The 13597-nt window shown below is 43.0% G+C and overlaps 1 protein-coding gene across 1 annotated transcript; it reads left to right on the forward strand.

The window, feature by feature from the left end:
• The first annotated feature begins 85 nt into the window (after positions 1–85).
• On the forward strand, positions 86–10976 carry SFRP4 (secreted frizzled related protein 4). The gene is made up of 6 exons (XM_075022525.1): positions 86–829; positions 986–1066; positions 1149–1214; positions 3889–4087; positions 7188–7251; positions 9747–10976. Exons 1-6 carry the CDS (start codon positions 268–270, stop codon positions 9933–9935), a joined length of 1161 nt encoding a protein of 386 aa, XP_074878626.1. The 5' UTR covers positions 86–267; the 3' UTR covers positions 9936–10976.
• The last annotated feature ends 2621 nt before the right edge of the window (positions 10977–13597 follow it).

The raw sequence follows: 13597 nt of genomic DNA on the forward strand, positions 1-13597 counted from the left end.
CCCCCCCGCTCCTTCCACCTGAAGGAATTTATGACACAGATGAAAACTGAAACGGAGCTGGAGCCGCGGAGGAGAGACGCAGTGATGTCGCCGGGGGATTAAAACGGGGTGGAGGTGATGTCACCGTGCCTGCACAGCAAAACACACACACGCGCGCGCACCCACACGCACCCCCCCACACACACAGAGACACACACACACCCCCCGGAGGAGCGGTGCTGCCAAGGGAGCGCGATCGGCCCCACGTCACTCGTGCCACCGGTATAAATGCGGTCCTGCGATGTCCATGGCTGTCGGCGCGGCGGCTCCCGCGACTCGACTGCAGCCGGGCGGCGGCCAAGGAGGAGGAGGAAGAGGAGGAGGAGGAGGAGGAGGAGGAGGAGGAGGATGCTGCGCGCCTTGGTGGCGGTGTCCCTGTGGCTGCGGGTGAGCCCGCGGGCGCAGGGCGCGCCGTGCGAGGCGGTGCGCATCCCCATGTGCCGCCCCATGCCCTGGAACATCACCCGCATGCCCAACCACCTCCACCACAGCACCCAGGAAAACGCCGTCCTCGCCATCGAGCAGTACGAGGAGCTGGTGGGTACCGGCTGCAGCCCGGTCCTCCCTTTCTTCCTCTGCGCCATGTATGCCCCTATCTGCACCCTGGAGTTCCTCTACGACCCCATCAAGCCCTGCCGCTCCGTCTGCCAGCGAGCCCGCGACGGCTGCGAGCCCATCATGCGCCGTTACAACCACAGCTGGCCCGAGAGCCTCGCCTGCGACGACCTCCCCGTCTACGACCGCGGCGTCTGCATCTCCCCGGAGGCCATCGTCACCGACCTGCCCGAGGGTGAGGGCCCCGGGGGGAGGCGGGGGGGCGGGGGAGGGCCGTCAGACCCTCTACCCCCTGCCGGGCGTCCCGGGCAGGGGGGAGAGGCTTCGGGACCCCTGCCCCGGGAGCCTCTCCCCGACAGCTTTCCTTCCCCCACCGCCCCTCTGTTTGCAGATGTGAAGTGGACGGACTTCACGCAGGGCGTGCTGGTGCCGGAGAGACCCCCGGAGCCCGACTGCAGGAGCCGTGGCCAGGGTGAGCCTCGGGCCCCCCCCCATCCCCGGAGCCAGGCCCCCTCTGACACCCCTCAACCATTTCCCCTTCTCTTCCTTTGAAGAGCGATGCAGGTGCAAAAAGACAAAGCCTACGCTGTCAACCTACCTGGCCAAGAACTACAGCTACAGTAAGTGCATGGGCTGGGGGGGGGGAGTGTGTAAAAATACTTTGCTTTGCCGGTCCCACCCCTCTTCGTGCCCCCCCCCCCCCCGCGAGTTTGGCAGCTCCAGCTGGGTGCTGCACCCACACCAGGCCCCATCCAGCAAGTGCAGCGTGAGGACACCGCTCCAGCGCAGCCTTTCCAAGTGGGTTTTTGCCCGAGGACACCCAGCCGTCCTCTTCCCAAACCCGCCACTCACGCACACCTTGCGCAGGCGGTAGCAGTTGTCGCGTAGGTGATGGTGTGTTTCTGATAAAAGCAGTGAAATGTCAGTAATGTGCACTGGCATCAACAGGTCGCTCTGCAGAAAGGGTGCTTGCTACTGCAAAGGTCCCTCTAGTAAGTGCAGAGATGTAAGCATGACCATGTGCTGCTTGGCCAGCTCCGGTTTTCATCTAGCAGGTGGAATAAACAGAGGTTTATCACCCAAACAAAACTTGTAAATGTGAACGAAGCTGAAGCAAGGTAAAAAGTTATTATTAGAAATTCCTATATTCTTTTACTTACTAGCCAGAGTTTCATCTGGTGCGGAATTGTCAGAGATTAACTGAATTCAGTGACAATTTGCACCAGCCGGCTGAGGAGTTGGCTGATAGTTTTATCGTATGTTGCATGGCTTATTGGCAATATAAGTAAGCATTTACCCCTCTTTTCCCCTGGCTCCCCCCGCTCTGGTTTTCTGATGCTGGGAGCCAGGACAAAGTCTAATTAACATTAGAAAAATACCAGATTAAATATTTGTAATGTCAACAGAAATCCCCTATTAACAGTGAATTTAGCATGCAGTCTCCTGGTCTTTTGAAATTTATGGGCTTTTTCTCAGATAAAAGTTGTTTCTTCAAGGAATGTATTGAGTTCTTATGTAATAGGGTTATTATATCCAGTCAATTCCTCTCTGTCTGATATCAAATGAAAGCAAGTTTGTAGTTATTTGCTTCTTTGTTAGTATAGGGAAAAAAATCCAGACCCCAGTTAGGTGGGAATAATCAAGCTGAACATCTAACTTAGGTAATTGTACACTTTTTCTGTTATGGCATTTTGGTGCATTTATATCATATATTTCTTCTATATAATTCCTTAATCTATCTCAGGAGAATATAGTGATATGTCCAGGTGGGACAATGAACTTCCACACTTGTCTGAAATGTATGAAAAAGCAGTGATATAAAATTACTATTCTGAAATGAAATAGAGGTGTTAGTCATATAAAAACTGATTCCAGTGACTTCAGTGGGAGTGTTGCTTGAATAAAAACTGTAGGTTGGGATCCAAAATTTAATTCCATTGACTTTGTGTAATGAAGATTTTGTTTTTGAGAGGTAGATTTTTATTCAGCCTCCTCTGAAACAAATGGACATGCTCATATGGAAAAAGAATTCAGAGACAAGGCAAGGCAGAACAAGTCGCAAATAAAATCCACTTTTTTCTGAAATCCTTTAAAAATAATATATACAGCCGAATTGCTTTTCTAGCTGGCCAGAACTTGGTTTCAATTAGACTTGAAAATGCATTGTGAGTCTCCAAAACTGAGATCCCTCATGTGTTTTGTGGCTGTTACACATGTCCTGATAAAGTTAGCACATAAAACCCAGACAGCATTAAAATTGCTGGTCTCCTGTTTTCTACGAGTGAAGTTTATTCCAAGCTTTTGTAGGTCCATTTGAAGGCTTTTGACCTTGTGGCTGCCAGGGGCAGAGTCAATACAGGCTGGTCACCCTATGGTACATACACTTCTGACGCTTCTTCCACTCAAGAATTTTGTGATAATAGGATTGTTCCTATTTTGACATTTCCTAGAGACAAAGTCCTTTGTGTAAAAAAACATGCTTCATTTCTCTGATTTGGTACTTCTCACAAGGAAGAAGGGGTAAAATGCTGCAGGGGTAGGTACTGCCAGGGTTCGCAGGTACAGAGTTAGCTAGGGAGCTCATCCTTAGAGCAATCTACACAGTTTCACCTTCTTGCATCCATGCAGACATGCAGTATTCCTCAAGAAAAGGTAAAGATATGAATGTTTGTGTATTCAGAGTCAGAAGAACCCGTTTTGGAGTCTGTTTTGTATGAGGATCTTACTAATGATGACTAATCCAAAGGCAAAAGATGAAAAAAGTATAGACCGAGTAAATCACAATCCTAAGCCTCTTAGTTTTTGACTACTTGTTTCAAACCTTCCCTTCTTATATTTAAGAAAAGACTTTAGTTCCTGGATGCAACCTACAGGGAAATGATTTTATTATTGAGAAGACTGAATTCATGTTAGCTGTCTGTGAGGTAAATTATTCATTACTTAATTGGAAAAGGGCCAATGCGGCTATAGAGCGGGTCCGATTTATGTGAGGCGTTGTTCAAGTCTGAGTCGAAGAAGCTGTTAGTGTGTGCGATTCCAGGCGAGATCGCTTGGCCTGATCTGGCAAAGATTTAAGCACATGTTTAATTTCACAGTTGTCAACAGTCTGACTGAAAACCAAATCAGGATCGGGCCTCTGTTATTCTAAGCCACTGTACGTGCCCTCACATGAAGCAGTAATTCTAGTTTCACAGCCGAAACAACAGCTTTCAATTTAATGTTTTCTTTAATTTTGAGATGTTTAAATTTCTAAGACCGTTTGTTGTTCTCACACCTCTCTTTTTCTAATCGCAGTCATTCATGCTAAAGTAAAAAGCATAGAAAGAGGGAACTGCAACGAGATAACGACTCTGGTTGAAGTCAAAGACATACTTAAGTCTTCGACGTCAATTCCTCTGTCTCAAGTGCCTCTTCTTACAAATTCCTCCTGCCAGTGTCCACCTCTCCAACCGAAGCAGGATGTTCTCATCATGTGCTATGAATGGCGCTCAAGGTAAGCCCGGGCGATGCGGTGCAGAAAAGTGTTATAGCTAGCTGTGATAGACGGGAAGGAGCTCTCTTTCTGGTCACGAGCATGTTTTGTGAGTTATAGTTAATATTACACTGCTGATAGTTTTTCTTAAGATAACTCACATGTACACCTACATGTTTCAATTACCTTCGCAATTAACTTTTTCCACTTAATCAGCCTCAGCTCTGCATCACGATGCAGTGTTTACAAAACCTGGCTCACATGTGGAGCATAAACTCTGGTGGCATTGGGTGCAGGCAGCATATTGCTTAATGCATCATGCAGCAGTTCAGGCATCTCCAGCCTTTTTGGGAGTGTTTTTCCAGGACTGCTTTCCATCAGCATGAGCTGCTTCACATGCTACAAGCTCGATGGTGGCTGTAGGTGGTGGTCCATAGTGGCAGGACCACGTGGAAGGCACAGTTCTGCCTCACCGACCCCTCCGGCAAGGGGATAAGAGATGATACACATCTGTCTGCAGAGCTGCTGGAGACAGAGCCAGGCTTTCTCTGCTGGCCTATCCATACTTCGGACCGGTGCCATTGGTGAGATGTTTCTGATCCCACAGCTGTACCGGGACCAGCCAAAGCTGCAGCCATTGGAGCTCCGGCTCCCGGATGGCAGATGAAAAGTAAATACTCTCAGAGCAGCTTGCCAGTCCTGCTGTATGATTAAAAGGCAAAACAAAACTAACTTTACCAGACCTTTCATCTGGCAGTCAGCCTAGCCCCAGGCATGGAAGGAAATCCAGCATGCTGATCTGGAGGGGAGGGAGTGATGAATCACAGCTCCCTTTTCTCTCTGTGTCCCTGAGGCAGAAGGGGACATCTCGTCCCCGTTAGCACCCCAAATGTACCAGCAGCAACAGATGGCAACAGGACGGGTTGTGGCGTGGTGGGTACATGTGCCTGTGTGCCGTGGGTCAGAGGTAAGGCAGGTTTGTAAAATGTGCAGGCTGGTTTTGCACACAGTGATGTGACTGTTAATTGATCATGCGCACTTGTTGAGGACCATAGAACACCTATGTGTGGAACTTGATGGGCCATATCTATATTTTCAATGAGTTTTATGTTGATATATGTTTTATAGGTGTTTCTATATCTGATACCTTATTACCTTACCCTTTTTTTGTGAGCCAGCAGGCACAGTGTTTTATTATTACATGGCACCTTGCTCCTCCAGGTCTGGAAATATTTCACAAAGATTAATTTAGAGTGCTCTACTTTTTGTTAGCCATTTTAGGGACACATGCTCTGAGTCACGCAGAAGGACCACGGCCAAGATTGCAATTGAAGAGCTCTGACCTGCAGAGCTTTGTTGGAGAGGACCCTCAGGAGGCTGTCAGGGAGGGGAGATTTCAAAAGTGAAAGATCGCAATCTGCTTCTCCATTACTATGGAAAAACACACCATTCACTAAATATTTTGTGATGGTTTCTAAAGGCCACTGAGGTTTTTAATTTCATATAGTGTACTAAAATGGATTTGAAAAAGAAACATAAACTATTATATGTGTTTCCTGTTGAACTCAGTGGCATGCAAACAGAAGGTTTTGAGTTACAGCAGCTTTTAAAAATGCCAGAAGCAAAACGGATAGAAGCTGTATCTCCACTGAAGTCAATGGCAAAACACCCATTGCCCATCAGCAGGGTTAGGGTCTCACTCCATTATTTGGCCCAAACAGAAGCTGCATCAGATGCACACTGTGTTGTGGTTTCATTCATCATGATGTGGCCTTAGCTTCAATCCTATATGTTAATTACCTAACCTCTCCTGGGAAAGAAAATGAGGTGTGTGTCATGTTGGTCTTGATTCTCCAGGGCTTGCACTCATTGTAGTCCTTTTATGTTTGGGCAAAGTGGATGCACAGTGGCTAATGGCTACGAGTGGCAGCATTTTGTACTCTTTTTGAACTGGTATGAGCAGCAACACTGTTCATGGAAACTGCAGGCCAGGCCCTGCTATGGTGCGTAAATCTCACTCGCCAGCAAAGTGCTGTATGAAATTGTGTGCATACATAATGATGTTTTGATGTCTCCAGCCAACGCTGATGTCTAAGTAAAACCTTCCAGAATTAGGGAAATGATATTAGGGCATATTAAGGCCCAGTATCTTAGAAAAAAAAAAAAAAAGAAAAGAAAAAAAAAATTAAAATAGTTAGCAGTGGAGAAGATACAGAAATTCCGGCATCCCTGTGCTATAAAATAGTTGCTTCTAGGTTGGGACTTAGAAAGTGTGACATCAAACTGCTTTAGAATAAACTATTTTAGAAGCTGTTTAAGGCATCTACAGTTAATAGTTACATTTTTGTTTTGTTTATTTCATAACACCTAGACTCAGTATTTTCATACAGGAGCTAGCCAGATTTCATTGGTAGGCCAATATCACTGCCCATACATTTTCCAAATTCACTTTAAAGCACTCATTAAGTAGTTACATGTAGGAAATCCATAATACCGTCCTCATGTATTTATAGGTAGAAATGGAGAAGGTTGTAAGTGATCAGGTAAGGTGTTACCATTCGTCAGCTAAGCTGTATTAACTGGTGCATGTGAAACAGCTTTTTTAAAATTCAGAAGTAAATTACATTTCTTTCAAGTACTCTTCTGCACACAAACACACAGAGAAATATATAGTGGGCATAAGTAAAAATACATGTACATATACCTTTAAACATTTTCATGGGATGTTACCCAACCCATCACTTTTTGTTAACAGTGATCAAGACAAGACAATTTCCCCCTGCAGAATAGTTGCAGGTGAGGACAAAGGGCTCTAAATGTTTTCTGAACACTGGCTGTGAGCTGCAGATTTGGCTGTAAAATCTGATTTCTTTTGAAAACTGTATTCTGTTTTTACAGAATAGGATTTCAGAAATATCAGTATAAGCCTATAGAAATCCATTAGAAAGCATTTACGCATGGAGAAAAATATTTTTCTGCCTATCATCCCATACTGAGAAACTGTCAGTACCAGTACCTGCTGGTGCATTTCAACCTCGGGCTGTGTTAAATCATCTGGAATGGCATCTTGGGAATCAAAACCAGAAATATCTATAACTTATATTTATTTCTTAATTTTCAGGTTGATGCTTCTTGATGGATGTCTAGTTGAAAAATGGAAGGATCAACTAAACAAAAGATTTAAGGTAAATACAACCAAAGAAAAAAATGCTGATATTCTTGATAAAAAGTTAAACACCTTCGCTCTGCTTCAGCATTGAATAACTTGCTTGACTTTCAGATATCCATAACACCTCTGGGTATTATTATTTTCACTTCAACATTTTCATACCTCATAATTACATAGAAGTGTAAGTGAAAATTTGAAAATTTTAGTCTTGCATTTTAAGGTCTCTAAAGTTTTATTTCCATTTTATTTCTGTTTTATCTGCAAACTGTCCCTAAATATTATGGTTGGATGATCTTTGTGTGAACTCTGGCTTATTACAGTAATGCCTCTAGGAATTTCTTTCCTATCACTGCTAAGGCAAGTAACTGTCAGGTAGGTGATATGCGGAGGAGTATATAGTTCACCTTTTAGGTAAGAAAGGAAGTTAAAATCCACTGTGCTGGATAAACGGGCTTTGCTGCATTAAAGATTGCAGGTGGGAGGCGCAGACTTCTCGCTGGCTACTTCCCACTAAAGACCCACTGAAAGTGTTGGCCCTCACTGGTTTCAGGGAACATTGGAAGGAAAAGTCTATGGTATGGAGACGTGGGAGGCAGGAGCAGCAGATGCCCCTGCTTTTGGGGGCTTCAGGGTAGCACTTGCTATCACTTCCTGCTTGAAAACTCCTCTTTATAGTGGAAAGAAAGGGTGGATCAAGACAGTGTCTGAGTCTTCCTCAGACTTTTAGAGATGGAAGAAAATTATCTCTGGAACTCAGAAAGGGTTGAGCTGATTGGCAATTGATAGAGAAGAGGAAAAAAGATGTATGTATCTATCCGCAAAAGCTTTTAGATTACAGACCAACTCCTTGTGGAAATTGTATTTGATGCTTTTATCATTCCCTTTTCTCCTCACTTACTTACGTAAAACCTATGTGTGAAAAAGAAACCATGCTTTAAATCTTTAAAAAATAAATACATTGCAATTGCAGATGATACCATGAGGGATTTAGGAGAATACTGACGTATGACTTGGACTCTTGAAATCCCTTAGCTGTCAACTTAATAGCCTGTTACTGGCACACAGTGTGTTTTAGTGGCCTCCTCACACTGTTTTGTCATTTCTAATTGTGTCTTGAAACCTGTTTGAACATTCATTTCCAGACTGTCAAATAGATGCATGACTGCCAAACAAAATAATTCTCAAAGCATGTGTCATTCCCTCTGATATTAATAGTTTCATAAATTAAATCCTCATTTAAACATGTTTGACTGGGACATGTATAAATGCCTTTTTTGTTTTATAAAGATACATATAATGACCCTGATGACACAAAGATAGCTGTATGGAGCTAGGTATCACAGTGGCTTCATTTTAATGCCCATCATTCATCCCTGAAGACTTGCATCCAACTTTTGTCTTGAGTTACCACTTAAAATGAATGTTTGGAGCTGTCTGTGAACTACAGAAGACAGCTGTTAACACAACCACAACATGGCTGGCCTCTCCTCTAGCCAGGGCAAGAGTCTGAGTTGCAACAGGGTCAGTGCAGAGATATGAAATAGGAAAGCTGGACAGCACTTCTCTTGCTCTGACCACTGGGCAAAGCCCCTGCCTTTGGGAGTTTCAGAAGAGAAAGTTCATTAATAGAGGGCAGAGGTGAGACTCTTTCCAGGTTCTACTATCTACCATGCTTTCCTTAAAATAGGTATTTCTGTTCACTTCTAGTGAAAGACTGCAGTCTCTGCCACAGTGTTGTGGATCTCTCCATATTTTGGACCACCTAACCGCTTAACCTCTTTTCTAACCACTGCACTTTTGGGTTTGGAAATCAGACAGCTATTCTCTTTCGTGGGCTCATTGATCTCATTGCTTTTCAAAATTTCTCAGGGATGCTGCTGAATAAAGCTGCAGATACATTATTCACAACCATCCCATTGCAACACTGAACACTGTGATTTCAGTGGTCATCTCCATTGTCTGTCCATAACATAAGCTCTTTCATGCCCAGTGCTCTCCACCCCAGAGAATAGCAGAAGCAGAAAATAAATACCACCTTCCCTTGTAGCTGTGTGTTTAAATATATGAAAGGACAGTCTGCTTTCTGCAGACTTTTCTGAGGAAAAGTTAAGTAGCACGTTCAGTAAGACAGCAAAGAAGGGCTTTGCAAAGGAGTTCCAGTGTGCAGACCCTGTCTTTTTGATGGCATGGTGCCAGCTCCCCTGGCTTTCTGAAAAGGCGTGAGATGCACACTCACATCACACACACACATCACACACACACTGCACACGAGGTGTGCAGTTGTCATTGTCATCTGCTGATATCGTGGAAATTCTCCCACCCACGATCATGTGGCAGGTTCCCCCTGCAGACAGCTGTAACACACTGACATCGATGGCCCCGCAGAATAGAGCACAAACCCATTAAAAGCCGCATTAGTATCACTGGTTCAGCATAGCTTTGATTAAGACATAATTGTTTATGATTATGTCCTTCCCCAACTCAGCCTCTTTGTCTTCCTCATTTCCACAGAGGTGGGAACAGAGACTGCAAGAACAAAAGCTGCGAACAGCCCGCAGTAAGAACCAGAACGCAGGACGCAGTGGTCGGAGCGGAGCCCCAAAACCATCAACAAAGAACACCAACCCACTGGTCAGTGGCCCCAAAAAGGCCATTAAAATAAGAAATGGCCAGAAAGAAATCAACCCTAAAAAAGTATGAGTATGAAATTTCCAGAAGGAAAGACTTTCCCTGCACGATGAAGGTCACAATCTGGCTTGCTCGGCCTGTTTTATTAATCCAGAACTCATTGACTTAAAAACTCACGGCAGTTTCTACATAGACCTTTTTGCTGCACTTGACTTTTAAAAGGTTTGCTTTTCCTTTCAAGCCACTGCAAGCCACAGAGCATAGGTTTGCACTAATATGTGGTAGGCGTATTCAAGCTGACTGAGCTTTATCTTAGGGGTCTGATTTGCAATTCTAGATAGATCTAGAATTGCCTGCCAGAGGTTTTAACTCCTTGTGCCCGTTGCCTACTCTGCTTCCCTGCCAGAGGTTGGCGAGCTGCATCGGGCATCTCTTCTCTCCTCAGAAAGTGCAGTGCTGTAGCAGTCAGCGAGTTATTCTGTGAGTTAGTCTGTGAATTAGTCTGGTGAGCTGAGAGCCATAGCAGCTGAGGGAGAAGCAGAAGAATGGCAACCTCTGGCAGACGTCTCGGGCAGCAACTAGTGCAGCTGCTGGAGCTGAATCTATCTGCTCTTTGGAATCACAGCCCTTGTTCAGAGCCTTCAAAAGTATAGTTTACCAGTAAGCATCTGGGTATGCATTATGTGATTATTTTTCTCTGTGTGCTAAAAATATGCTTACAGTGTTAGTATTTGATCTTGTGGGTTCATGTAGCAAAATGCATTGAAAGCAGACATTTCATTTTTTTATTGTACTTCAGGCTGGCTTCTGTTGTTATAATTTCAAATATATTTAAGCATCTAATTGAAAAATCAGTATTTTTTAAAAGGACAGATTTAAGTGAAGATCTGTAGAATTCATAAAAGTAACACTTATGTTTGCTGTAATATAGCTTTGTTATGAAAACTGGAATAGAAGCATTATTCTAAACATAACTGACAGCTACTGTACAGTGTTAAGGAGAAGATAGGGCTTCATGTGGCTCAGTGTTCATTTGGATAATTTTTTATCATTTGACACCATATTTCTAAATCTTTCTCTGATACCAAATAAATAAATAAATAAATAAATAAGGCTTGTCCCTATTCATGAACTTCTCAAAACGACTGGCTATCTGCAGTTTTGCTGATCCAACAGTAACATTTACCCTGCAAAGGGTCACAGACAAAGCAGATGTTTTTATTTATGTACTAAGTTTTACTGACTTAACATTTGCCATGTGAGGTATTAAAATAGCAAAGGTGATATAAATCTAATCGACATAACTCCAAGATGGCATTTACGCTATTCCTCCCAAGCTGTACTTGGATGAGGCAGTATGGATAGCACAGTCTGATTTCTGTTAACACATAAGAAGATCACCTACATTAACATTGTAAGAGCTCATGATGGACATCTGAAAGAGCTTCAAGAATTCCTGCATCAAAACTAAGGACTAGACTTGGCAATTCTGGTATCTATAAAAGAAAATGAGCATTTCTAAAACAGAGAGGGTCTATGTCAGGAAAAAAAAAAAGAGTTCTGTGGAGGTTAATACAAGGAGTTGCAATTGGTCACATCAGTGTATTGATCTTTGTCATTACAAGAATTCCCATTAAATCTGCGTGCGTGAAATTGAAGGCAGACTATGCTGGAGTGATACTGGTAGCAGCAGTAATATACTGGGTAATATGCTAACACAAGCTGAAGACATAGATGCCAAGTTAGAATGCTTGTAACAAAGGGACAGAGGTGTTACAGAAAAATGGAATAATAGTGTATAGGGTAGTTTGGGGGAAAAACCCCCACCCTACGTGATCACTGGTTGAGCTTTGAGGAGTTGGTTAAAATATGCAAAGGTCAGCATTTGAATGTAGCCCTTCCTGCTAAATCTGGGCAGATGCAGAAATTTATCTTCATGGAACACCTGCAGAATTACATCCAAAATTTAATCCAGGTGCCAGGAATGCTGAACATATATTTAATCTATTGACTTTAGGGGGAATGTCTGACATGTCTAAAAAACCAGACCACAGACAGGTGCCTAAATACAGACTATAGGTGAAACCTTAATCCTGTACAATGAAACGGAAAACCTGAAATCGAAATCAAAGGAGACAGAATTTCACTGTGGGTGACTAAGTTAGGTGAGTTTGAAAATGCTGACTTAATCTGTGTCATCAGATCTGAAACATCAGTATGATTGGAAAGCTTCTAAAATAGCTTTATCTACTGTGTAGCAGGAGTTGTTAAGTTTGATTACCTATTGATCCCAATTTAAAGTATCTCAATAAATATCTATGAGGTTAGCTATTAAAAATTAGCAACAGTCCTATTAATGTGAGGTTGAAATAACAAATACCAAAGTTCTGATACTTCACTTTAACCAATTTTATTGTGAACATGGTCAAGTGTGGTGTTTGTTGAATGAAACTTTTGGAACAGCTAGCTAAGCTTCACAGCAACATCATATAATATTTTACAACTGTTAAAATCAAACTCTTTTCATTTTTTGATGTCAGAGAAAAAAAATGTAAAAATTATTTCCTCCAGAGAATAGTCACCATTCCTTCTGTAAGTTACTGTCACTAGACTGACCATTCCAGTACTTTGGAATAAACTTCAATGCACCGAGCCCGGTGTTTCCAAACCCCTTGACATTTTTATGTATGCTTTATGCTGACTAACTCTCATTATGATATGGTAAAAATACAGAAGGAAAGGCAATACCACAAAAAGCAGGGGATATCATAATATAAAGAACAGATGTGCAGACAGGGGGGATGGATTAGTAAGGTAGTGTGTTTTCCCAAATCCATTTTTTTCTACTTTTTAAGAAGCCATGGGCCAACTCAATTCAAGACTAATGTAAGTCACTCCATTATGAAAATCTCTTACAATTATTAACTCACTGCAACATCAAATGCCATCTGAATCCAGACCCAGAACATCCCCACTCTCCAGCCCGCTGCCCTTCCCTTGTGAAGGTGTGAAACAGATGTTGGAGGAGCGAGGGCTGTTCGAGCAGGGAAGTGCATCCTCCTGCATCCCCACATGGCCCACTCACCACTTCAACTCCCCAGCATGCATCAAAAAGTCAGACTCACCTCTCCTCATGTGCATCCATGGCCAGGGTTAGTCATTGCTGTGTTACCCAGCACCAGAGTCATGAAACCTTGATTTAGTAGAGCGGGCTAATAGTTCGCTGATGGACCAAAGTAATTACTGTACCTATTTACAGCTGAAAAGTTAACAGGCCAAAACTTGGAAGTGCCAAATGTTTTTTCTCAGTGTTACAACTGCCTTCTTACTGAGGGGCTTGGCATTTTTTTAATATAAAATAAAAATTGCCTGGAACATGGAACATATGCTTCTAGTGCATTTCTTACTACCTCCCACACATGTGCCCAGTTTAGTAAGCGGTGCCATTGAATATTTTCAGTGAATGTTCTAACCTCAGTTCCAAAAGAATGAAACCTGAAAAAATATTTACTCTAACTGTGAATAATTGGCACCATTTTAGAAGGTCACTGTAAATGCAAATCAGAACTCTTTTATGAACCACATTTAAAAAAAACCCTATAAACCTCCCTTCAACAAGACCTGAATGACCCGGTCACTTTAATTCAATTCAGTGTTGCAACTTCGTTACTTTTGTCCAGCCATTGCATATAACTGAGAAATACTTCCTGTACAAATAAAAAGAAGATTTTCCA

The sequence above is a fragment of the Buteo buteo genome, chromosome 2, assembly GCF_964188355.1.
Source record: "Buteo buteo chromosome 2, bButBut1.hap1.1, whole genome shotgun sequence".
Classification (NCBI taxonomy): Eukaryota; Metazoa; Chordata; class Aves; order Accipitriformes; family Accipitridae; genus Buteo; species Buteo buteo.

What these genes read in the sequence shown, in the direction of transcription:
- SFRP4 (XM_075022525.1), top strand. Translation starts at nt 268, where the DNA reads ATGCGGTCCTGCGATGTCCATGGCTGTCGGCGCGGCGGCTCCCGCGAC. An exon ending in CTGCAGGAGCCGTGGCCAGG is followed by an intron (nt 1,067 to 1,148) that starts GTGAGCCTCGGG and finishes CTTCCTTTGAAG; the next exon opens with AGCGATGCAGGTGCAAAAAG. An exon ending in GGCCAAGAACTACAGCTACA is followed by an intron (nt 1,215 to 3,888) that starts GTAAGTGCATGG and finishes TTCTAATCGCAG; the next exon opens with TCATTCATGCTAAAGTAAAA.